At 43.8% G+C, this 27666-nt stretch overlaps 1 protein-coding gene across 5 annotated transcripts in view; it reads right to left on the bottom strand.

Annotated features, from left to right (window-relative positions):
- The window catches only part of MCTP1 (multiple C2 and transmembrane domain containing 1), a 798197-nt gene that overhangs the window by 553248 nt on the left and 217283 nt on the right, over positions 1–27666 (bottom strand). For all 5 annotated transcript variants that reach the window (XM_083151771.1, XM_083151772.1, XM_083151773.1 and 2 more), the window contains exon 2: positions 9290–9404. In XM_083151771.1, coding sequence (XP_083007897.1) covers positions 9290–9404 — 115 coding nt within the window. The remainder of the gene's footprint in view (positions 1–9289; positions 9405–27666) is intronic.

Genomic DNA, 27666 nt, shown 5'->3' with positions numbered 1-27666 from the left:
CTGGAAACCCCCTTTGGAAAATCCTGCGTTTGCCACTGGGAACCCTGTGGGGATTCCTTCATTTGGGATGCCGGCCTCAGTATTCTGACTGCCAGCATCCTGACCATCAGTTATAAGTATGTATGACTGGTGGTCAGGATGCTGATTCTTTATGTTTTTAGTTTTTCTCCTGAGTCCTCAGATTAGTAAATATCTCAAGAGAACTCACAAAATCGGAGGAGCCAAGTAAACAGTTGTGATCAATACTCTGTGGTGCTACTGGATTTTACTATTCTCAAAGGACTTACTCATAAAACCCCATACATTTTTAATCAGACAGTTTCACAATTTGTAAAGCTGGTAACTTTCTGCAACTCTTGGAGATTGCTTAAAAAATACAAAACAGTGTAACAAATACCAAAGGGGATATACAAACTATATAACAAATATAAACATGCTTTAATACAGAATTTTAGCAAACTGGAAACAGGTTCTGCTTAGCAGCACATGTCAAATTTAGTCATCCAGTCCCTGTTTCGAGATGGGTTCAAGATTCCAGTGGATGGGAACACAACAGTCAGAATACGGATGGTGGTATATCGACATTCATGTAGAAGACTGCCGGCATCCTGAAGGTAAGTATGCAGGGCGGGGTGGGAGGGTTAGGCACTAAGAAATGGGGTTATGCTTAGGCTGCAGGGTAGGAAGATTAGGGTTAGCCACTAGCTTGGTGGGTTATGGTTAGACTGTGGGGGTTATTCTGATAGGAAAGGCACAATCACTCTCTAATGGAAAAAAAACAAGTGCAATGCAGGTGGGGCTGATGTAACATGTGCAGAGAGAGTTAGATTTGGGTGGGGGGTGTACTTCAAACTGATATCTATATTGCAGTTTAAAAATAAAGCAGCCAGTATTTACCCTGCACCGAAACAATAAAACACCCAAATCTTACTCTCACTGCACATGTTACATCAGCCCCACCTGCAGTGCATATGGTTTTGTCCATTAGAGAGTGATTGTGCCTTTCCGAGTCAATCTGAATAACCCCCAGTGTTTCTGCTCCTTTCCCATAACATTCTCCCGAGCTGACCAATCAGCAGCATGGTGTGCAATGGGGGAGGAGCCATGAAGCAGAGAGACAGGCCCAGATGTATGAAGTTTCGAAAATGATACAATGGAGAATGATAAACAGCCAGCCAATCAACTCCTAGCTGTCATGTTACAGGATGGGTTTGAAAAATGACAGGTAGGAGCTGATTGGCTGGTTGTTTATCACTCTCCGTTTTATCACTTTTTGAAGCCTGATACATCTGGCCCACAGTGAGGTCTCTCTGATATCGGCAGCTGCAGGAAGCCGCACAGTGGGCTGAAGCAACCACACCAGGCAAGTGGTTAATAAACTCTTATGAAGCAGCAATTTTGAAGTCTGTTTGGTCTTGAGCCAAATAGGCTAATTTTACATAGACCATAAATTGAGGATTTCTGTGCAGTAAACGGCAACAGTGTCTTTGAAGAGATTAGGATAGTGCCTCAGGTTGTCCAGATAAAACATCAGCCCATAGTTGATAAATATGTTGTTTCCTCTGATTTCAATGAATGATCTTGTACCAATGTCATACGGGATAGGGTCGATGGGTCGACCGTTATTTTGTTTTAAGGGATTGAGGGGCAGATTTATTAAGTTCGGTGGTGATAAAGTATCTGTTTTTTATAACTGGCCAATCAGCTCCTACCTGTCTTTTTTCAAACCAAGCCTGTAACTTCACAGTTAGGAGTTGATTGGCCGGTGATAAAGTACCAGCCACATTATCACTTCACCAAGCTTAATAAATCTACCCCTAGAGAGTTTTGCTAATTTTTCTCCAGTTGCCCATTATTACATGTAGGTGATATAAAATAGGTGAAGTGTATAAAACACAATTTATCACATTATTTTAGAATGTAAAGTTTTGGTGGTGTAAATGTATTTGGTGCAGTCCTACTAAGTATGCAAGTCAGGTTAGCATTTACCTGGGGGTGGGGGGAGTTAAGTTTAGGCACTAGCATGGGATTTAAGGTTAGGCTGCAGGGTGGGAGGGCTTTTAGGATTAAGCAATGGGGTAGGAAGTTTAGGATTGGGCTGTCATTGTCGGGGGGGGGAGCAGTTAATTTATCAAGTTAGATGTGTCATTATTCAGTTGTCATTTTCATTTTGGTCTACTAAAGGAAAGAATATTGGATTTTGAAACAGTAAATGATGGATGTATTGTATTTGTGTTTTATGATATTTATCTAGTGAAGGTACATGACATATGCCTTAGGCCATTGATTTGCCCCATTTTATCCACCCTACCCCCTAGATCTGGTAAGAAATCGTCAGGCAGTGGGGTTCTCAAATGGGAATAAGTTTGATTTTCAGTAAAAACAGATGTTTTATGGGCATTACGGTGTGTGGCCTTATGTGTAATTGGCATTATGGCGTTCGGCTTTATGTGCAATGGGCATTAGGACATAGAACCTTTTGTTAATTTATTTGAATCCCACCACTGCTAATAGCCAATAATACTCATTACTTGTCCCATTTTCCCTATAATACTTTATTTTGGACAAGGGAAGGGAAGCTTGAAATCTTTTGAAAAATCGCAAAAACCTGCTGCAAGTTGCTGGCCTATTTTTACAGTGTTATAGGTCCAAGTCATCGGATGTAATAGTCCACAATTTTTACATCTGCTGGAAATACAATAGAAAAGCTAATCTCACATGTCACTAGGCCTGTCCATGCCACAGCAAAATGCAGCAACTCATTGGTCCGTGGTAGGGGCAGGGCTAAATTATGTGATTTCATGTAATTTAACACCGTCTCCTCCACACAGAGCTGCAATTTTCTGGTTTATCTTCCATATCCTGCCCGCTTCAGTAGGCAGTTGGTGGGAAGTAAGAGATCCAACCAGGCTTCTGCGGGAGTGGGAAACTACCTGAAAAATAGGAAGTCTCACAGAACTTGCTAGAGAGTAGGCAAGTATAGGCCGGTCAGCATGGCGCCGTATCCCCTGGGGCATAAGGCATGCAAATAAAAAAACAAAAAATAAAGGCCCATCCTAAGAAAAACATTTTTTTTTAGATGAAATGATCTGTTAACCTTAATACAATAAATAACTGGCACACTACACGATGTTGGCCGCAGCCGATATAGTTAACAATATCGAGCCTGGCCACGGGCTGCCGATATTGAGTGTACAATATAGGTACTCAATATCGTTCAGTAACGTCACCGGGACCCACTGAACAAGCGGGTTGTTGGCTATATAGCCAAAGTGATCTGCACGTTCAGCCGACAGGAGGGGTCATTAACTATACGTGGGGGTGTGAATAGATAAAGACATTGAGTTTACACACTAGAGCAGTGGTTCCCAAACTTTATTGAATCAAGGCACCCCTAGGCCAAATGCTTCTTATCGAGAAATTCAGAAAAAAAATATTGGTACTTGTTTCCTAGCACGGCGCCCATTGCATCGCATACCATAAGACATACGATGGTATGCGATCCGATGTTACGCGATGGCAGCCGATGTTATACAATTTTAAATTGTATACCATTGCATTGTATGCCATAAACAATGGTATATGATTTAAAATTGTATAAGCACCCTAATGGGGGTTTTCAATGTTAAATGTGCCCCCTATAAGATAAATAATTGTATAAGCAATGTAAAAAGCGGCGGTACGTGTCCTCCGACGTTTTCATACTCCCCACGTCGGCGTGGAGTTAATTTTATATAGTGTGGCGAGCGCAGCAAGCCACCGAGCCTGAAGTGTGGCGAGCGCAGCGAGCCCTGCGAGGGGACGCGGAATACATGTAAAGTAATACACGTCCCCTCGCGGGGCTCGCCACGCTTCGGGCACGGTGGCTCGTTGCGCTTCGGGTTCGCGTTCATAGTGGGGGTGGCGTGGGGATGCATTTAATATTGTAAGCACCCATTAGGGTGCTTATACAATTTAAAATCGCATTGCATCGCATGCGGGCATATGGCATGCGATGCAATGCCGTACGACTGAATATCGTGGGCGCCGTGCTAGGAAAGTACCAAAATATTAAATGAAGTGCATTGTGTTTATATGTCACTGTTATCTGGTGAGGGACAGGATTTGCCCCCATATATTATGATTGGCACCCACCAGCACTGGTTTTGCCTGGTACATTGACCATAAATAATATGAATTGATCCTGGTCCACCAACCCAAGGCACCCCTGCAAGTGTCCTGAGGCACCCCAGGGTGCCTAGGCACACAGTTTGGGAACCACTGCACTAGAGGATGTTTTAAAAGCTATAGCTCAGAAAGCCCTTTCTGGTCGATATCTTTTACAATATCCTCTAGTGTGAGTGTATGGGGTTTAACTTGCAAACCTCTTATCAGATATAATTACAGAGGAAGTATATTGAGTCAATAGAAAATAAAACATACAGTAATTGTACAAATCATGGTTACGAGAGGTTACAGAACAATATAGGGATATACAGAGAGACAGAATCTGCAATAATAAAGATGTGTGTGCTTTACCTGTATGCCTCCGAAGAACACGCCTTACAATTTGGTATTGTCTGTTATTTATTAGCGCTGTAACACGCTCTATAAATCTATACCTGAAATGTGGTTGTATAGCAAATTACGGTGACCAGGAGAGCAGTTATATTGTTTAATTTAGGCATACAAGATTTAAAAGTGGAAATAGAAATGATGTCCATGGAGAGACAATCAATAACCATTACATGAAAAGGAACATTGGAAAAAACTATTAACTCAGTCACAGCCCTGCAATCTAGCATTTATAAATAAAACTGATTGCAAATACTTGTATTAATTAGGAAGCAGATAGTGAGGAAACACATTTATTTATTAGTCATTTCTAGAAGTCTAGAATTTCTAGAAATTTAAATTTACATTCTCACCTACTTTTATACATGTATCAAGGCCATTCATTATATACTGTAGATCAAGCTGGAGATACTGGCCCTTATTCTAGTTCACTCTCAGAGGCAAATTCCTTCTCAAACGGACAAAACCATGTGCACTGCAGGTGGGGCAGATGTAACATGTGCAGAGAGAATTAGATTTGGGTGGGGTTTTACTGCAAAGTGAGATCTATATTGCAGTGTAAAAATAAAGCAGTCAGGAGCCGATTCATGGATGCGATAAGCGCCGTTATAATAATAGATCTGTCCCCGTGCCACTTTTTTACCCAAGTCATCTATTTTTCTGGTCACCCCTTCATTGTCTATTCTGCTATATATCTTTGCGACTGCTACAAGAAAGGTATAATATCCATTCAATACCAATAGTAATGTCACTAATAACTGTATAGGGCAGTGGTTCTCAAACTCGGTCCTAAGGAACCCACACAGTTCACTTTCTCCAGGTCACCGGACATGTGCACTGCAGGGGGGGGGGGAGATGTAACATGTGCAGAGAGAATTAGATTTGGGTGGGGTTTTTCTTCAAAGTGAGATCTATATTGCAGTGTAAAAATAAAGCAGTCAGTATTTTCCCTGCACAGAAACAGAATTAGATTTGGGTGAGTTATTTTATCTGCACCTGTTACATCTGCCCCCCTGCAGTGCACATGGTTTTGTCCATCTGAGAAGGAATTTGCCTTCAAGAGTGAACTAGAATAAGGCCCTATGTGGGGTCCTGAGGACCGACTTATAGAACCCGTGATATAGAGGACCGGATCCAATACAGACCATTGGGGAAACCTCTCTCTTTCCATTCAGTACTACATTTTATCCCTCAAACAGAATTGTATCCACTCAATTACCTAGAAATTCAATCCCAGAAATTTCAATTTATTTAACAGTATTGGACCATGAATAATTTAACAGGTTTTCTAAAATTCAGATGAGCAATTGTACATCTAATTAATCATGGAGCCACACACACACACACACACACACACACACACACACACACACACACACACACACACACACACACCTATCATTGTTATCTCCTTCATTTATAAAGATGACCCAATTAATTTATAAATAATATTGGCTTCATATCAGTTGCCTATTATATTGCCTTTGTAATTAAATAAAGATGCCCCGTACACAATATTTACTTGAGTTTGAGTCTTTTATTTAAGTGCCAATTAAATACACATTTAATGTGCCCCTTTATTTTGTTGTGGACAGACAGATAGCTCACGCTTCAAGCAATCTCTGCAGCCAGAGGCTCCTCTAGTGTCAAGAGGTTTCCAGTGTGTTTGGCAGAGATTTTATGTACTTGAAGCTTATTACGTCTGACAATTACTATGCAGAACACTGAGAACACTGCATACAGTAACTAGTCCAAGCGGCTATCCCTGTGCTGTGTGATTGGTCTGCAGATTTGGATTCCTGCAATATTTGAACACATCGTAATGATGCATCAAATATTGCATACAGGTACAGAGCTTGTGAGTAATGTAGGGTACACACCACGACGACCCGCTCACGATGCATATCGTGAGCGGGTCGTCAATGTCTCGTCCGACCCGCTCACGGTGACGCGTGGGGGCACGACCCGCTCACGATGTGCACCGTGAGCGGGTCCGATCTGATGGCGACCCGCACCCGGCTGTATGGTCGTTCTTCAGATCCTACCTGAAGCAGGTAGGATCTGAATAACGACCGACCAACCCGCGGGGCCGCGCATCGGATCGGGATCGGACCAGAACAGGGAAAAAAGGGCCCAATCTACCTACAATCTACATCCAATTGGTCGGAATTGGATCTATATTGAGGGGATCAGGCCCTAGTCGTCCTGGTGTGTACCAGGCATAAGATCCCTGCAAATCTCTCCCCCACATTTCTCTGGGTATCCTCCCCCCAACCCACTTGATTAAAATTGTGGAGACGATGTCTTAGAAGTTACACAGCCACCACCTGCATTAAGTACAACAAGGCTGTCTTACTCATAGGCATCCTTAATTTTGTGATAGGCAGGCTTAGTGGTGCTCCCCAGATTTCGGCACCCTAGGCAGCTGCCTAAATCTACCTAATTAGAATTCTAACATCAGCTGTTGCACCCAGGGGTTGGTCTCCAACTCCTTCTCTCTGTGACCCTGTCAACTGATCAGTGCTCTAAATGGAGATGCCAGCCAAGATATTCATAGTATCAGTTGGCTGGCGACTGAGAGAAGGAGATGGACATTTTTTGCTTTTTATTTTCTTCAATGATTAGCCCGTGGTCTAATTAGACACACATGGCTGATACAAGGTGCCGGATTTAAACTCTGTTATGGCTGTCAAAGCAGAGTTGGAGTAAGGGAACCGGAGGGAAGCCATAATAATGCCACCTGAAGATGGTGCTGATATCACAAGGCTCCCTTCCACAATTGTATTACAATTTTAGTTTAGTAAATTTGGGAGGATCACCTTTCCTATTTCAAGAATGGGAAATGCAATCTGTTTACTGAAAACAATACATATTTAAGGGCTTAGAGGAGAATTTTGCTAGTCCTCCTCCAAAAGCCATTTGATACATTTATGTGATGTGTACGAAAACAACGTGAAAAGGGTGTGAAAACACCCATTTTAGAATTATTTTAGTAAAAATAATATTAATAATTATGCCTACTGCAATCATTAATGAGGTGTTCTTCTGATGCCCAGTCAGTATAATTATATAAATTATTAAATGCAATAGTTGGCTATGGATCTCGCCCTGGTAATTACTGCTGGCTTTGTGTTCGTGTGCGCACACTGCTTATGTCTAACCTTCACCAGCACAGGCTCTTTGCAGACCCTTTGTCTGAACGAAATATATTTTAGTAAATTGGTGATATTCGTAACTCAACCTATTAGCGCAAAAATGCAGATGAGTCCTTCAGATCACACAAAAAGGCCTGAATACATCATGACAAATAGCATTACATTGTATTACACCAAGCTTGATAATTACATAGTAAATAAATATTAAGAAAATAGTTCTCGTGACTGTGACACCTGTATCAACAACAATCTACTGGCTAAAAAAATAAATAAATGTTTTTTTTATAGACTCCGCATCTACACTATGTACATAGTTGATAACAGACATTTTTAAGCAGGTGTTATCTTGTATTTGACAACCCACCCTGTCTAACTGCACTAAATGTGTCCAACATTTCGTCCTTGTGCCAATTTGTTTGATTACAGGATGTTCTACTTTGAGAGTAACTATAACGAATAAACCATTGCTGACTTCTACAAGGTTTAAACCTTAATGGAGGTAGACAAATTATTTTGGTTTGTATCAAAATACAGTCAATTAAATGACTAAAAACTGTTACTACACAGTCACCATCATTGTACAATCTGCTGCACACAATGGGTGGGGAAGTCAGAAATGAGTGAGATTGTTAAAGCTTTACTTGGCTCTTGCATGTGAAGGGGTATAAAAGCATATAAGGTGCACAAGGAGGCTTTGATGCCAATACAAAGGGATACAAGGGAGGCTCTAATGGCATATGAAGAGCATAGGGAGGCATACTGTACAGGTGCTTTCATCTCATATAATGTTTGCATGTGGAGCAGATGGCATATACAAAATGTTTTATGGAGGGGACTGATGGCATATAAGGAGCCATGTAGGGGCTTTGGTGACATATTAAATGGCATGTGGAAATTCAATTAAGAGATAATTAAAAGTATAAAATGCTGAACAAAGTAATAATGAAAAATGGCTATCAGTATGGTCACAACTGATGGTGAACCAGCTAATGACCGTTGATGGTCGCAACCTATGTAATGGAGGACCACCGATGGTTTGACCCATTGATGGTCATCCACACTCCTTCTCTGACACTAGGCTAATCAGAACCGGGGGGGGGGGGGGCAGGGTTCATGGGTGCAATGGGAGCAGTGCTAGCATCTGTCTCTCGACACTAACTAGGGAAAGTAAAACAAATATTGAGGACTCTGTACCATCAATGGTGGAGAACCATTGGTTTCCAGCCATTGATGGCAAAAGTATCTAATACTGCTTTATAACCATCTTTGGTCAATGGCCAACCTTAATAATATTATACTTCAATATAGATGGAGCCTGAATGTAGATACCACCTAGCCTTAGTGAATTGCCAATGCTAATTGTAAAGTGTCTATTTGGCATGCTTTTAAATTACTGCAGATATAAGTTGATAGAGATTTAAGTGCCCATAGTGCAGAGTAAGCAAAATTACAACTATTACATTCGGTAACCATTAGAACAATGCTTATGACTTCCTACATCACTTTTGCTAATACGGCTCTCATATCACAGAGTTCCTTGAAATGATCTCTGAATTCCATATTCATAGACCTGACCGTACCTCCTCGATCACGAGCCGCCAAGTTACTTCCTCTTTTCAGTATAACATCCAATTGGTACATTCCGAGATTAGGGAGTGGAAGATCTGCATTACTACTTCCCACACTGTTGAGTTTCTGGATTATATAAAAAAAAAAAAGAGAAAAAAAACAAAACAAAGATTTAATAAACATGTAAAACAGGTTAAAAGAATGGCATACAAAATACTGGTAGTACAGGACATGCAGGCTTTAGTTAAGGCATTCCTAACCCCGGTCCTCAAGGCACACTAAAACAGTGCAGGTGTAGGGACATCCATGCTTCTACACATGTGGTTAAACCAAAATAGCTGAAGTACTAATAAAGGCACCTGTGCTGAAGCATGGATATCACTAAACCCTGGACCATTAGTGTGTCTTGAGAACCGTGGTTGGGAATGCCTGCTTCAGTGTATTGTTGGTTACTAGTGCATATGGCATTCGCAATATAAACCCAGACATTGTGATTGCGCTAGATGGTTTTAGAGTTAAGCTTGCAGAGTGCGATGGGATGGCACAGGGAAAATGACAACTTCTGTTTCCATGGGAGGGATTCACAGATCAATGCAAAACCCATCTGTCCTATCTGTATTTAATGACTGCCCACAAGAATACATTTTCATGATACTGTATTTGATGATATTACAGATGTGACCAGCTACAGCTTTGTTACTTATAGCGTATATATAAAAGCCTAACGTTGCTACTAACCTCTATGGGAGAATGAAAGTAATTTGCCCACCGGCGGCCATTGTTTTGTCATTTTCTAGTATATAAAAACATTGAGCAAGTAAAAACTGAAATTATGTATTTGTGGTGTTTGTGAATTTGTGTGTAATATTTTTTGTTTGCATGTGTTCAATAGTTTTGGAATGTCTGGCTGTGTGTATGGGACACTAATACCCTTTCACATTGCAATTTGGACACGTGTCAGTCCTGGGAGCAACCCGTCATTTGCGAGGTTTCGCTCCCCACCAATAAACCGGGTTGCTGACGTCTGATGGGGGCTGGGCAGAGCGGTGGTGCGCTATTGGGGGCGGAGGAAGCTTTTAGAGCTGAAACGTCTCCAAGAGCTGCCTCCTCCATGGTGTGAACGGGATCCGGGTCGCTTAACATGGGACAACCGTTTACAATGTACAGCAAACCCACGTCCGGCCTGAGATTAAACATTCATTTAACCCAGGTCGGAATGCCAGGTTGCTGGACCCGGGAAAATTAAAAAAGGCCCTTTAACATCGCACAGTGACTAGGGTCGACCAAGCAACAACCCTAAATCGACCCTGGTTATTTTTGTGAGGAGTAAAGGGGTATAACACTGAAACCACAGCTAGGCAGTCAAATTAACATACCCTCCGAGTTGTAATGACTATATAGGCATATTGGTAAACAGCCAATAAGAAAGTGTGTTTGCCAAAGGATCCGCCAACATAGCATCCAATTTGGTAAGCAAAGTGTGTACAGTACCTACTTGATTCTCATTCACCCTACAATGTTTCAAATGCTCACTCAAAATCCATCTCTTCATATTTTTCTAAAATACTTACTCCTCGCTCTAATTCAACCCCCCACATCCACTTGTGTCCCACTTACTCCTTCTGTCTCAGATGACCGTCTCCCTCTAGACTGTAGGCTCTTATGAGTGTCCTCTCATGTTTCATGTCTGTACATATTATAAAGTATTTTTATGTGAGTGTTTTGATGTTTGTTAACTCTGTTACTGTTCAGGTGCAACTTATATTTGTAACACGCATTTACTGGTCATTTTACCTACTGTATATTCATGTAATTGTGCACCAATTGTGCACTGATGTGGGATTTAGGGGTTATTAGGTGGCATAGGAAAATGAGTTCCCCCACTTCTGCATGACCACTTTAAGCCCTGATTATATAACATGATAGTGTCCCCTAATTACATTATATCTAACAATATTGTCCCATATTCACCAAACCAAATTGCTCCTTATTCACAATACCCCACATTGTATTGCCTTTTACACATCATGCCACACATTAGTAATGCGCCTATACGCACCCATATTAGTAAACCACAATCTCCTCCCTACCCTGCGCAGGACTCACTCAGTCTGGACTCAGCAAGGAGAAGATTTTGAAGCCTGGGTCGGCTGCAGGGAGTCAGCCAGTGCAAGCTCAGCTTGCTGAACTCCGCAAAGACCCATGGGAGGAGGAGCTGCTGCTTCGTCTGGGCATGCGCTCTACTCCAAGACCAGTGGCCACTGCTGCTCCCATTGTCTCTGCTCCTTGCTATGGCTGCTGCCAGCACAGCTTTATGAAAGGCCGCCAATTCAGAGTTAAGCTGAGAGTTCCTGTTGTGGTAGTAGGTTGTTGTCGTGGTATTAGGTTGTCAGTATTTCTGTGTGGGTACTGACACAGTCAAGGGCTGTGCATATTGTGCATTAAGATATGTTATTGTTTATGCTTTGATTAGTGCTCTCAGGTCCCTTGTCATGTTATGCTATGTGTACATTCGGGCGGAAATGGGCGGGCAGCTGACATATTGTGATGTCAGCTGCCCACACTGGCGACTACGTCACCCTGCGATTTCCATGGGAACGCCCATGAAACACTGGGCATTCCCATGGGAGTGACTATCCGACCCTGCCCCACGCCCCCCGCCCGCAGTCTGTTTGCCGTGGCCACACACATACGGCATATGCACATGTGCAGAAATGAGGCTGCGCATGCACATACGCCAAACATTTGTCCCCGTGCGAACGAACGCTGGCAAACTGACCAGAATAAGGTCCACAGACTACGCACAGTGGAAAAATCATTAGATAGTGAGCGGCTTGCGTACGGATTTGCAGCTAATCCCAGGTCTGGGATATTTTCACAGGCTTTTTGCGAGCCGTGCACAGCAATTTGCAGGCTTGCACAGGGCGGGATGTCACTCTGGCGGGGCATGGTATACCTGATTGCAGGGCTCTGTAATTTAGCAGGCTAGCGATCAGGTCTGTATACAGTACGTCACTAAAATAAGTGGCACATTGTTCTAGCACTTGAAAAAATGTATATCTGAAGATGTGCAGTATAATTGCATTTTTATAATATCTTGTCCATTTCTAGATCTTATGCCCCATACGCAAGGGGCATAAGATATAGAAACGGACAAGCTTTGTACTGAGAGACCTAGTTAAGCACAGATCGCTCAGCACGAAATGCATCAGGGTTCTCTGGTGCATGCGGTATAAATCTGGTCAGGTGATGATAACGTGCAAGGCCAGCTCTACCATTAGCAGGGTTAGGCAGCTGCCTAGGGCGCCAGTATCTGGCGGGCGGGGTGGGGGTGGGGGGGTGGGGGGGAGCACTGAGTCTGCCAATCACAAAATTAAAGATGTCTATGAGGAAGACATCCTTGTTGTACTTAATGCAGGTGGCGACTGTAAAACTTCTAAGAAAACCTTCACTTGTTTCATTTGAAGGGCTGGAAGGTGGCAGTCTGGTGTGCTAGTGTGTGGAGGGAGGGGGGGTAGTACGCTGACAGTTTGTCTAGGGTGTCGAGAAGCCAAGCACCGGCCCTTGGCTGGTTCAGCAATAAAATGCCACCGGGACAGGGGTGTTATATTAATCTATCTCAGACCTACAGGTCACAGGTAGGGAAATAGGAGATTACTGTACTTGAACATGACAAGAAATATTGTGCTAGTACTTGTTAAACAGGTAGCAATTGTAGGGGACCTCTGGCAATAATGACCAATTGATGTATAATTGTTGCTGTTCTGATGCTGTGCAGTATCTTGAGGACTGGAGATAAACTGAAATCCTTTCCATCAGATACATTATTATGAGGAAACAGTTGCTTTACACTTGGTAGGCGTACAGAACGGAAGGGACACCAGTGAATGTGACAACCACAGCCAGAGTCGTGACAACTCAAGTACAGTAACTTCTCCCTGCGTTGTTTAATCACAAAAATGTACCAAGACAAGTAAGTGATAAGCTGTGTTATACAGTATATCCTGGTGTGCTCATAATATCTCTGTAAGCATCAGTATAATAGCAGGAACAAACATTATGTGCAGGCTTAACGTTATATCCCTAAGATCCTGTGGATAAACCATTACAGTTCACCCGAGGCACCCAGATAATCATTTGTACAAAAAAAAAAAATTTACAAAAAATGTTCTTAATAACTTTATGCAAATCCACAGGACATTCGCCTAAGAAGGATACGCTTGGATCCCTCTTTGCAACCCCAGATCTCCTTCCCATAGGAAGACGTGGGACTCTGGTAATTACCACCACCTGAAGATGGCAGTGGTTTCTGCAGACAAACTCTAAAGGCCCCTATACACTTATGTGATTTGGGCTGAGAAATTGGGTGAAAAGCATCCAAAATCAGATGTGTTTGACGTCCCATCGGATGTGCTGTCCCATGTGCATCGGATCGGAGGTCTGTCCTGTCTGCACGTCTGACCTATGACTCAGACTCACTCTGAGTGGGGAACGGGGTTGCATCACATGTAGATGTATTGCATGTAGGGGTTAAAGTGAGGGGGAACTGGGTGGAACTGAGTTCCACCACCTCAAATGGTGAGGTGGAATATTTTAACCTCCACATTGGCCCTGCACAGTAATTCTCACAGAAAAGCATTCTAGTTTGCAGGAGGACCCTACCACTGGCCCTGTATCTGCCTAATGGGGGGAGAGGAGGGGGTGTAATTAGGTGGCATAGAGAAATGAGTTTCTCCACCTCTGCATGACCACTTTAAGCCCTGATCGCATGCGATCCTGCTGCCTGTGCAGCTCAAGGGTGTTGGCTGGGCATACACCGCTGCGACTTCAGAGTTTGCTGAATACTAGATGTCCCTAATATTAATAATGTATGTGCCTTTTATGCTGCTTTCACATTTCCTAAACCTTTAAGACCCGTTATTTCAAAATGGTATTTAAAACCGGCCTGAGCCATTAAACCCCTTTCACACTGCAGGTGAAAACTGTTTAAATAGCATGTAATACCATTCACACATTCAACCCGTGTAACCCCCAAGGAACACGTTTCAAGCCATAGAAATAGACTCTTTCTCAATTCCCAAAAAATGGCTCCAAAACGGGTAGGACACTGCTTTTTAACAATTTAACAAATACGGTATTTGTTAAACGGTTAAAGCACCCGGGAGCTTTCACACCCATTTTAAAAGGCTAAAAAGAAGGCAATTTACCGTTTAAGAGCTGCAGTGTGAAAGGGGTATTACTTAAAACTTGCAACTGGTCCATTATTGATAATGAATAGGCCTCATAGCGGATACAAAATCTATACTGAATGAGCATCTCCTTTAACTTTTGCCAAGCATTGCAAATATACAGAACTCGGTTTGTATACCAAGCTAAAAGCTATCAGGGAGGTGAAACTGAAGCTACAGCACAGTAGTATAGCATGGGACTCTGTTGCGCTTATGCTGCTGTTGAATTAGTTACGGGTCACCGTCTCTAAACTTCTGCACCATGTGATACTGTGAGAAAGGCCAGTCAATACTCAGAATTACATTTCACAAACGCTGCAAAACATTTCATTACAAGAGTCTTTGCCAAGGTTTTGGAAAGTTGTGACTTCTGCCATGCAAGGTTTATTACTAGTCTCTATAAGGACAGAAAAGCAATAGATATCTTTGTGCCCCTTAACACCCCACATCCCAAGAGAAACCTTAATGCTGTGTGTATAAATGTGCCTGGGTGTAGTACTGAGCCAAATAATAAGTAAAACAAGATTATATTCAGGAAAAACCCTTGTGCTCAATTTAGAGGTAATCTAATTTTATGGAACTTGGTGTCGAGTTCAGACCTGTTCGCTAGGCTGTGAACAGATAAGTCCCGCCAAACCCCCCCCCCTCCCCTCTGCTGTCTGAATCCGCTCTCTAGCTTGCGAGGGGAAGTGTGCGCAAATACATCCCATCGCATGAGGCTGCCCAGATGAAAAATCATTCGATGGCCGCTGACAGGGGGGGATTGGGATCAAAATCCGGCCCGGGAGCGGGAGGGGGTGCTGACGCTACAGCCCGGGGGGTACTGACTCTACAGGTCACGGAATGGGGGAACTGCTAACGCTATGGCCAGGAGAAGGGGGGGCTGCTAATCCAGGGGGGGCCCTGCTAACGCTATGGCCCGGGGATGGAGAGGGGGGGGAGTGTGCGACACTACTCACCAGGCACCGCAGCGCTTCAGTCCGCTGGTGATGTCTTCTGACAACGGCCGCAGCCTGGTCACAAAGTGCAGCATAGCCCAAAACAAATATGGGCGCCGCATATGTGCATATAATATATGCATATATGCGGCGGCCATATTTGTTTTGGGCTATGCTGCCGTTTGTGACCAGGCTGCTGCAGCCCTGGAAGCACGGTCGGCGGCCCAGCCAGAGGGAAATCTGGACCGGCCCACCGGGAAATGGCCCGGTTTCCCCGTGGGCCAATCCGCCTCTGGGCGCTGAACATCAAATAATTTTATTCTCTGTTCATGGATAAAAGTTGCATGCAATGTCTGCCATGTGATGTCAGCCACACACCCCACTCAGCCATCGACACAACTGCGTCCCCAGGGGAATGCCCAGTGTTTTGATTAGGATGCTCATAAAATGCTGGGCTGCTTTGCAAATGGATATTTTGCATAAACGTACATTTGCAGGGTAGTGTGCGGGGCCGAAATCATTTGATGGTCGGCGACCATTGAATGAATTGTACCCTGCTTGCAAACCTAAGTCAGTCTGGGCAGACTTAGTTTATTAATTAAATTGATGTCTTTAAAAATAAGCAGTTTTATACTGAGCCCTGTATGCTATCAATATTTACCTTGCGGATTGAATACTGTGTTTATTACCAATTATGATTTTAATTGTTTTAAGTTCCAACCGGTTCTAATATAATGCTGTACTAATATTATATTTTATTGCGAATAAAAAGTAATTTTTTGGGTCAAATCCAAAAGCGCTGTTACTTTGTATATATTATATAGAATTTTCTTGTCCTGGACCCTTTGGACAAAGTGTGACACACCTACTTACTGTACCAATGCACCAGGATTTTACTACTATAATCTCCCTGAAACTACCGTGTTTTTCAAAATGATTCAAGTATGCATACGATTATGAAGTCTATATATTATGGTTGGCAGTAGAGCCACGTAAACTATCATTTCATTTTCAAAAACAAACTTTACAGGGACAGTGGCCAAAATTTACTAAGATGGGAGTTCTATTTCACATGGGATGTTGCTATGGGCAACCAATCAGAACAGTGGCGCAACTATGGTGTGACAGCCCCAGCTGTGGTTTGGGGGAGCCAGCAGTCTCAGGGCACACTGAATAATACCTGCTGTCCTGTACAAATACACAGTTTACAGTCACTCAGTGGGAGGCGGTGGAGGTGTACTGTAGCTGCGTACCATAGGTGACTACACGCCACTCCTCCCCAGTCTCCTCGCCTCCTCTGTGCCTGGGGGCAGCCGGTGTCATTACTCGCACACGCCTCCACTAGTATCCCCGGTCGGTCCTTAGAAGCTGAGGCTGGGGATGGAAGGCTACAGTATGTCAGCGGAAGTGATGTCCTCCCCTATTGCGCCGCATGGGTGCACGTCATTCCTGGGGAGCTGCAGCACTACACATGGTGGTGCACAGTGGCCCAGGTAACCAGTCTGTGTTAGGCGGCCACTGTGCCGCGGCTCCTCTGCCTCCAGCTGGGGGACACAGCGGCCATGTTCTCCGGCTAGTGCCGGCCGGCAAAGACGGAACCGTTGCTAGGCAATGGCCCGAACTTCCATCCTGATGAGCGGCCGAACGTAGCGGGGGACGGTGGCTGACGTCACACGTTTTTGAAACATAAGACTGGCGTCTGCTGGGCACAGACGCCGGTTATAGTTCTGCCAAATGGTTTTGAGTAGAGATGAGTGGGTCCGGATCTCCGGGATCCGTCAGATCCGAATATGGCGATCCGAGTCAGGATCCGAGTCTGTTCGGGAGTTCCCGCCTGAATTCCGGACCGAAAACGAGGCAAAACGTCATCATCGCGCTGTGGGATTCTCGCGGCACCGGGATATTATAAAAGACACATGCGCGCCCCGCCATCTTCACTCCAATCTAGGAGAGGGAAGAGGTGGGTGGGAAAATCCATGCTCCGTGCCCCGTGCCCCGTGCTCCGTGCCCCGTGCTCCGTGCCCTGTGTGGTAGTGATTTATGTAGGCCTGAGCCCTGTGTTGTGTGATTTAACTAACTAGGTGCTGCAGTGCTCACACGCAGGGGCTGCAGTGCTGCTGAGTGTACACTGTGTACAGGGGCTACAGTGTCCATAGTACAAGGGGCTGTGTCCAGTGTGTCAGGGGCTGTGTCCACTGTCCAGGGGCTGTCCTGTGCCCTGTGGCCCGTGCCCTGTGTTGTGATTTATTTAGCCCTGAGCCCTTTGTTGTGTGATTTAACTAACTCGGTGCTGCAGTGCTCACACGCAGGGGCTTCAGTGCTGCTGAGTGTACACTGTGTACAGGGGCTGCAGTGTCCATAATACAAGGGGCTGTGTCCAGTGTGTCAGGGGCTGTGTCCATTGTCCAGGGGCTGTGTCCAGGGTGATGGGCTGTATCCAGTGTCCAGTGTAACGGGCTGTGTCCAGTGTGACGGCCTATATCCAGTGTGACGACATATATCCATTGTCCAGTGTGACGGCACATATCCATTGTCCAGTGTGACGACATATTTTTAGTGTCCAGTGTGACGACATATTTCTAGTGTACAGTGTGACGACATATATCCAGTGTTCAGTGTGATGACAAATATCCAGTGTCCAGTGTGACGACATATATCCAGTGTCCAGTGTGACGACATATATCCATTGTCCAGTGTGACTACATATATCCAGTGTCCAGTGTGACGGCATATATCCAGTGTCCAGTGTGACGACATATATCCAGTGTCCAGTGTGACAACATATATCCAGTGTCCAGTGTGACGACATATATCCAGTGTCCAGTGTGACGACATATTTCTAGTGTCCAGTGTGACGACATATATCCAGTGTCCAGTGTGACAACATATATCCAGTGTCCAGTGTGACAACATATATCCAGTGTCCAGTGTGACATATATCCATTGTCCAGTGTGACAACATATATCCAGTGTCCAGTGTGACATATATCCATTGTGTGACGACATATATCCAGTGTCCAGTGTGACGGCATATATCCAGTGTCCAGTGTGACATATATCCATTGTCCAGTGTGACGACATATATCCAGTGTCCAGTGTGACATATATCCATTGTGTGACGACATATATCCAGTGTCCAGTGTGACGACATATATCCAGTGTCCAGTGTTACATATATCCATTGTGTGACGGCATATATCCATTGTCCAGTGTGACATATATCCATTGTGTGACGACATACATCCAGTGACCAGTGTGACGGCATATTTCCATTGTCCAGTGTGACGACATATACCTAGTGTCCAGTGTAACGGGCTGTGTCCATAAGAATAATAATTAAAATTAATAAAATATAAACTAATTTTTTGAGGATGATGGAGGAGGAAATAGTGGGTGTTCAGCAACCTGATAGAAGTGCTGAAGCTGGTACCACCAGTCAGATTCATGATGGCAAGGCCGATGGTCAAAGGCCCAAGGACAATTTCCACTTGCACATCTTTGTATTCTTTTCTCTTTTTTGGGGGGGAAGTTTATTAAACTGCCACCCTGACTGCCCCTGCAGTGCCACTCTGCTTCCAAGATGTTGCAGGTTGGAAGTGTAAGGTCCACATGTATGCATACCTCCCAACTTTTCATCGAAAAGGGGGCGTGGCGTATGCAAATGAGGGCGCAGCTTATGCTAATTAGCCGCGACCTCATTTTCATACGAGAATAGACGCTGTGCGCATGCGCACAGCGTCTATTCTACTAGATTGGGGGGTCTCCCAACTGCCACCCCCCGCAGCGGGACAATGCCTGCCGCGGGTGGGACAGCGGGACAGGACCCGAAAATCGGGACTGTCCCTCTAAAATCGTGACAGTTGGGAGGTATGATGTATGTGATGCCCATTGCTGTCACCTACCTTAGTCATCCAGTTACCTCGGTATAACCTTTTGGCCCAACTACAGTCAAGGAAAATAATTTTGTGAGCTGAGAAGTGATCAAAATTGACTAGAAATGAGTGGAAATTAATGTTGTTGAGCTTAATAATACTTTAGGGGCAAAAACAGGGCGAAAATCTGTTATTTAAGCAATTTTTAGCTTTTTTCAAAAAAAAATCCAGATCCAAAACTAAAACCCACAAGGGTGGTTTTGCCAAAACCAATCCAGATCCAAAACACGAAGGGAGATCCAGATCCAAAACCAAAACCCGAAAAAGTGCCCGCCGCTCATCTCTAGTTTTGAGTGTTCCCGGTTCCCAGACAGCCCTGTCAGCATTCTCCATGCCAGTCCTGTGCTGCCCAGCAGTCAGTGTGTTCCTGGTTCCAGATACAGCGAGTTGGTTTGCCTACCCCTTGTACTGTAGATTTCCATCTCCCAGATAAGTCCAGGGGTTCCCTGCATTTGTTATATCTTCGGTACCATCTTATGCATTGTTGCATCTCTGCTCTTATTTTGACTTTTATCACATCTCCATTTTGTGTATTGTTATACGTAGCTTAGTCTTTTGGTATTTAGTGAGTCACCTTTTTAGCATTGTTGCTTTCACAGGCTCTGGGGAAGCCTGCTCCCAGATCCCTCTCAGGGGTTTTCAGATTCTGGGGGTACCCCCTCCTGTACGTGTTTCTTAGGTAGTTGTCCTATTACTCTCTTTCCGCCTCAGTGGACATGTTGTCTCGCATAAGACCTGGCGACATCATGGTTGGAGCCAGCATACCGTAGTGCATGAGTGTCAACAAGGCGCCTGTGCATGTGCTATAATTTCATTTTGTTAATGGCCGGAGGGGAGGAGTTTCACTGGAGATAATGGCCCTTATTATGATTGGTTTGCTTGGACCCGTGCATGGTCTGAACCGAATGTACCAAACCCCGCCTAGCAAATGGATCACTGGCGCCGCCCATTTTCCATGCCGTATTCGGCCGTTCGGCATGAGGAAAGAGCTTGCCCATGCAGGAGTGGACTAGATCACTCGTACATATGAGCGAAAAAAAGCAGGGATATGGGTGTGCAGCTGACATTCGTTTAATTCAGCTGTCTGCCCCCACACGCACGTCATGACTGCATTTCCATAAGCACGCCCTGCAGTTTCATTGGAACGCCTATGAAACGCAGGGCATGCGCATATGGTAATGACCCTGATCAGGCCGCAATGCCCCTCTCCACCCCTGCTCGGAAGGCCAGGAGCGAGCACTCGGCGACCGGACTTCTCGCCGAGACATGCGCAGAAATGGTTCTGCGCATGCGTAAAAGCACAACATCGGAACACTGGCCAAATTTGTGTCCGAGCGAAGCAAACAGAATAAAGGCCAATGGCCGAATGTCAGGTGCCCCAGTGCACAAAGCAAGGACTATAAAGACATAATTTGATTCGTTCAGTGTCAAAGAACCTGACTAGCCTGCACAGAGCCCTGACCTCAAACCTATCGAGCACCTATGGGATGAACTGAAATGGAGATTGCGAGCCAGGCCTTCTTATCCAATACTCAACACAATGAATGGGCACAAATTCCCACAGAAACACTCCAATATCTTGTGGAAACCCTTCCAAGAGGAGTGGAAGCTGTTATAGCTGCAAAATGAGGACCCCTCCATATTGAAGTATATGTAATTGAATGCTGAGTCATTAAAGTTCCCTGATAAATCGCCTGTACACACAAGCCCACAGTCCAGCCAATATATTGTTGGAAGGTTGTACGAGGGATATGCTTTATGTTTGCAGCATTTATTTCCTTTCCCTGTAAATAGAACTAAACAAGAATGCTTGTCACCATTCTATTATGACACTAGATTTATTTAATGAATTCACTTAGGATATTTTTATATTTATCTTTATCAAATTTACTATTGTTCTCACTGCCTACCTGTCACACTACATTATTATTGAACTCCTGAAGCACCAATGAAAGTCATGAGGAGTACCTGCTGAGTATCTCATGTTAACCACAATTATTTGCTATACTAATTAATTAATTACCAATTGAGAAAACACACCTACGTTCGAGGAAATGTTTTCCACAACATATATGAAGTGAACAAGCTGAAGACTCAAGTAGACACATGGGGCCAAATGTAATAGGGTGAGAGTTTCAAAAAGTGAGAGATTTTGGGAGAGTTTTCCCATGTTTTTTAAAGCAGCGATCAATTACATGAGAAAATCATCCTGGTATTGCAGTGTAATTGATTGCTGCTTTAAAAAACATGGGAAAACTCTCCCAAAATCTCTCACTTTCTGAAACTCTCAACCTATTACATTTGGCTCTCGATCTAAGAGTTTTCTTTAAAAAAAAAAAGTTAAACCTAAGGTCCTAAATAACTGTATCAATGCTAAAGAAAGAGCTTAATCTGTCAGTGTAATGCCTCTAAGTTGGCGGAGAACTAGAAGGTACAGTTCATTCGAGGAGATCTTACAGCTAATGTTTCACCTGTACTGCTTATTGCAGCACACTCAGAAATGGCATACAATCACTTTTCTCAGGATGTGATGCATATACCTGTTCAGCATCAGTAGCCTACTATGAAAGTTATTGCAGAGCAGACTACTGGAAAAAGAATCACATTAGAAAGGTATGTACTGTGGAGTCATTTAAATTGTTAAAAGCAGGATTTATCCCTTGGGGATGCGGTCGTTAGGTCGGCACAAGAAGGGTCAACAGGCAGAAGGTCGACAGGGTCCTTAGGTAGACCGGCGGAAGGTGGACAATGCAGAAGGTCCACACAGGTTTTTTTTTTTTTTTTTCCCCACCGTGGTTCCAGAACAGGTGGTAGTTCATGCACTACCATCCACTAGGGCATGGAGGAAGAACAGAATAGTGCGCCGAGCACAGCGAGGCAGTGTGCGCCAAGCATTGATGCAAAGTCCAGAACTAGACGTCTAGAAGAAAAGAAGAAAACCATTGCTACGCAAATGCCACAAAGCATCAGGCTTACAATACTCCAAACAGCACAGAAACAAGCCTCAAAACTTCTAGAACAAAGTCATTTGGAGTGATGAGACTAAAACTGATCTTTTTGGCCACAACCACAAACTTTACATTCGGAGAGGAGTCAACAAGGCCTATGATGAAAGGTACACCATTCCTACTGTGAAACACGGAGGTGGATTGCTGATGTTTTGGGGGTAAGTGAGCTACAAAGGCACTGGAAACTTGGTCAAAACGAATGGCAATATGAATGCAGCATGTTATGATTATTCCGTATTTCGGAATATTTTAATATTTCAATTATGTATTTTGAAGTATCTTACATGTATGCTGTATAAACACATAAAATACACACAAATATATTTTATTACCACATAAAATACACACAAATATATTTTATTTGTTCAAAAAACAAGGTTTCAAAACATGAAACAAAATTTGTGTACTATCTCAGATATTGAATTTGAATGCCAAGCAATCATTGTCTTGCACATATATAGTGCCAGTTACATATCATGTCACCAGTAGTGCTGTTACAGATGTCCCCAGTGAGTTTTTAGAAAAAAAAATATTTTTTTTCACTTTCTGGAATGTATGGTTTTCGGAATAATTCGGATAACGGATACTCGGATACGGGATACTCAACCTGTAGCACTGACTGTGAGCTGGTCCTCTGTTGCCTGCGCATACACATACGGTTTTACTTCTAAGAGACCTAGTATGTATATTAGAGGATGGAAAGAATCCATTACAAACACAAACAGAACATACAAACTCCACACATAGATTAGAACCCAAGAACTGATTTGTGTGAGCCAGCAAAACTAACCATTGTTCATCATGCTGCCAATGCAGTATATAGCGTTTAACTTGTAAACGGCATCAAAATTAAGAAGCCTGTATAAAGAAGAATCAAGTCTGTGTGCATTAATTTCATACCACTTTCAGACAAACAACCCTCAAATTTGCATGAGACCTACACCTGAGACATGAGACTGACAAATGGGACCTACACCTGAGTCATGACACCTACAGTACACCTGAGACCTGGGAACTTCCCAGGTTGTCCCCTTTCAGACAAAAGCCTGGTCTGTGCTGGCATTCTACAAACCAGGCTTGCCTGTCTGTTTTCAAATGCATACATGTCATTTACACTTACACATACATGCCATTCACACACACACACACACACACACACACACACACACCAATACATGTCACACTCATACACAAACATAAATACCATATACACACACATTCATGTCACACTCATACACACATACATGTCATATATACTAAACAAACACATCACCTTCATACATGAATACATGTCAGACACCAGCCCTCATCCCTGTTGCTTGTCTGCCTCGCCAACTACTACACTCTGCAGAAAGGACCCTACTTCCTCCATGCAGCAGTACACCCACATTCTCCCTGCAGCAGTACGCCCACCTCCTCCAGGCAGCCCCATATCCTTCCTGCTTCAGAATACCCACCTCCTCCCTGCAGCAGTACACCAACCTCCTCCAGGCAGCACCACCTTTTCCCTACAAAAGCCCGCCTCCTCCAATAACATATGCGAGACCAAGGTACTGTAGTTTCCTGAGCACTGTCAACACCCTGGAATCTTAAAGGGGTATTAGAGACTGTACGGAATTTCACTTTATTAAAGACTTTTATAAATGAAGCTTTTCTGTGAGTTTTTCCTTTTCTGTCCACATACAGACAAGAAATGTGTTAGCTGTCATTGATTAAAGAAACTGTAAAGCTACTGTACAAGTGTGTATGTGCAGTGTATAGTTGTTTGTTCCAATGGATTCAGTATGAAATGCCGGCGGTCGGAATCCCGGTGGTCAAAATACCGACGATGAAATCCCGACAAGGGGGGTTGATCGACACCCATGCGGGCTCGCCGCGCTCACCACGCAGCGGGCCCGGTGCCTCGCAACCCTCGGCACATTATTTCATTCACTCTCTATGGGTGTCGGGATTCCGGCATCTGTATTTCGTCTGTCAGGATTCCAACCGCCGGCATATTGACCGCATCCCATTCCAACAAACACAATCTATACATATTTAGAATACTGTATGTGCAGTATAAGCATGAATTCCCACAAAGTACCTCGAGTCTCATCCTTTGATTTAAGCAGAATGCAGAAGCAAGCTTATACAGTCCATTAAAATTTAACATCTTTTTTCTCTCCATTTATTTAAAAAAATGTAATATGTATAAACCTAATTTTCTAGCTGATGTCATGTTTAATTTAGTTTCTAAATCAAATGAATTCAACCAGTGTTATGTATGATTTGGTTATAAACAAATATTTTAGGAGAGGGTTCCCTTGCAGATTGCACAGATGCTTAAGGGGCTTCTAATTAATATTCTGCTTGAAAGCTCACAGCTACATAAGTCACTGACAGGAACAATATTGCTGTGCTTTAATTAAGTTTATTTTCCTTGATCCTATTTTACATTGAGTTCTCTCGCCCAAATTTTTAAAAGCACCAACGTTGAATGTAATTTACAAAGCTGCACCTAGCTGGTCTACCCAGAGCAATTAAGGGTTCATGAGTGACTTCTGTTCATGTCACAAACTCATGCATCCCAACATGACCCTCTCCAGGAGGGCCACAATGCTCTGTTTCTGGACTTTCCTCTCAATTTGGGATTGCGGTCACCTGTGTTGAAACAACTTTGTTATCAATTAACCTGTTTAAAACAGGTGATGGTATTAAGGAGGAGGTCCAGAAATAAAGCATTGTGTCCCTCCTGGAGAGGGTCATGTTGGAAGGTATGCAAACTAGAAGTGAGCTTACATCAGAAGGTCTGTAAGAACAACAAGAATGGCATCACAAGACAGCTCCAGCAGAACAAGGGTACAACAGGCTCAATTTCCAGTGAGTGGGGAACTCTACTGAATGTTCTCTTTGCTGCTGCATTATACAAAGGGGCACAGGCATAAAGGGGGTTTCTTTCTCCCAAGTCAACTTAATAAAAGGTATTTTTTTCATCTGGTGCTCGTGCGTGAAAACGATGTGGCGCCAAGGAAAAAAGGACCCACAAAAGATAAGCACAGGCAGAAGAAACCCACGGTAAGTATTGCTGGCTGCTTGAGACCCATTGAAATTACACCAGATAGAGGGCCAGATTCTCTAAGCTTTAAAAGTGATAAAATGGAGAGTGATAATCAGCTCCTACCTGCCATGTCACAGACTGTGTTTGAAAAATGTCAGGCAGGAGCTGATTGGCTGGTTGTTTATCACTCTCTATTTTATCACTTTTGAAGCTTAGAGAATCTGGCCCAGAGAGAGGAAATCTGTCTGGAGTCACAGAGGAGATGGTGCTGGGCACAGGAGAGATAGTGCTGGAGGTGCAGAGGAGATGGTGCTGGGGCACAAGAGAGATAATGCTGGAGTCACAGAGGAGATGGTGCTGGGGCACAGGAGAGATAATGCTGGAGTCACAGAGGAGATGGTGTTGGGGCACAGGAGAGATAGTGCTGGAGGCACAGAGGATATGGTGCTGGGGCACAGGAGAGATAGTGCTGGAGGCACAGAGGATATGGTGCTGGGGCACAGGAGAGATAGTGCTGGAGGCACAGAGGAGATGGTGCTGGAGGCACAGAGAAGATAAGATGGGGTTGGGGGCACAGTAAGGATGGCACTGGGGCACAGAAGAGATTGTGGTGCATGCACAGAGTAGATGGCACTGTGGCACAAAAGTGATTGTATGAGATGGCACTGAGGCACAGAAGAAATTGTGCTGGAGGCACAGAGGAGATGGCACTGAGTTGAGTGGAAATGGCACTGTGGCAGAGAGGAGATGGCACTGAGGCACAAAAGAGAATGTGCTGGAAGCACAGAGAAGATGGCACTAAGGCACAGAAGAGATTGTGCTGGAAGCACAGAGAAGATGGCACTAAGGCACAGAAGAGATTGTGCTGGAAGCACAGAGAAGATGGCACTAAGGCACAGAAGAGATTGTGCTGGAAGCACAGAGAAGATGGCACTAAGGCACAGAAGAGATTGTGCTGGAAGCACTGAGAAGATGGCACTAAGGCACAGTAGAGATTGTGCTGGAAGCACAGAGGAGATGGCAGCGACTCTTTGATAAAGCTCCAGTGACCGAGTGAAACGTGTCAGAACATGCACCTGTTATAGACTTTGATTCGTTTACCACTGCATCCATCATTTTCCTACAACAGACAGCTACAGATAATAACAACCTCACGGCTCCGGGTGGGAGCTGCAGGGCGGTAGCAATTGCATGCACTGCATCTCCGCTGCTAGGAGAATGGACACCTGTGGATGTTAGCCATCTATTAGCTTGAGGTACACTCTGTCGGGCGGCAACCGCAACTGCACCCATCTCCCTCCATTGCCAGGAGAGGAAACAATTACGTGGTAGCCGAATGTTTAGATACTAGACTATGTCTATCTTAAACGGATGATTGTCGTCACTTGATTTTAAAGTACAAGTTTTTTCACAGAGATTTATGTACAAAAGTAGAATGTGACAGAGTTTCATTTGTGGATGCTTTTACTGAGAATATTGCGTTTGCATTTGGTGCAAACAAAAAGATTTATTAAATATATATTCTATACCTGATCCACCTCTTAGTGATTATGCATATTACGTGTATGTGATATATTTTATGACAGTAGATATTTATTTATTTTTGTTATATTTTTTTATTAAAATACTGCAGTATTGATTTATCAGTCTTGTCTTATTTTATTTGCGCAGAGAATATAAAAATACCTTTTTAGGACATTGTATTGTGCTATCTAAGGGACTATCTACTCTGCAGCTTTTTCTTTTGAACTCATACAGTATTCATTTGTAAAAATGATAACGGAATATAGCACCTGGTATTTTTGGAGAGTCACTTGTTGTGTCATGGCAAGGTAGTGCGATATAGTATATACCTCACCAACATTGGTGACTATCAGCCCTGAAAAATACAGTACTGTAGGATGACTGGGGTATGGGGCATGATGTTCTATTTTGCCTAGGGCCTACTTCCAGCTCTGTGACTGAATGAATTACGGGTGAGTGCTGTGAGCTGGCCAGCTACCCTGATTGGCACACATGTTATGTAAGTTCTGTCTCTGCAGTCACATTTCATCTTTTCCTACCAATTTACCTACTATCATTATGCTGAGATATTCTCCATTGACAGTCACTGCCTATATAACAATCTCTGCACCCAGTAGCCAGTGGAAGTGTCCAACCACCTACTGTTACACAGCCTCAGATAATCATCACTCAGCATGAACATAAAATGCATATAGAAACACTGTACCGTGGAGTAAAGCTG

Source organism: Crinia signifera, chromosome 1 (assembly GCF_055691185.1).
Source record: "Crinia signifera chromosome 1, ASM5569118v1, whole genome shotgun sequence".
In the NCBI taxonomy this organism is placed as follows: Eukaryota; Metazoa; Chordata; class Amphibia; order Anura; family Myobatrachidae; genus Crinia; species Crinia signifera.
This window is presented reverse-complemented; position numbering and strand designations above follow the sequence as displayed.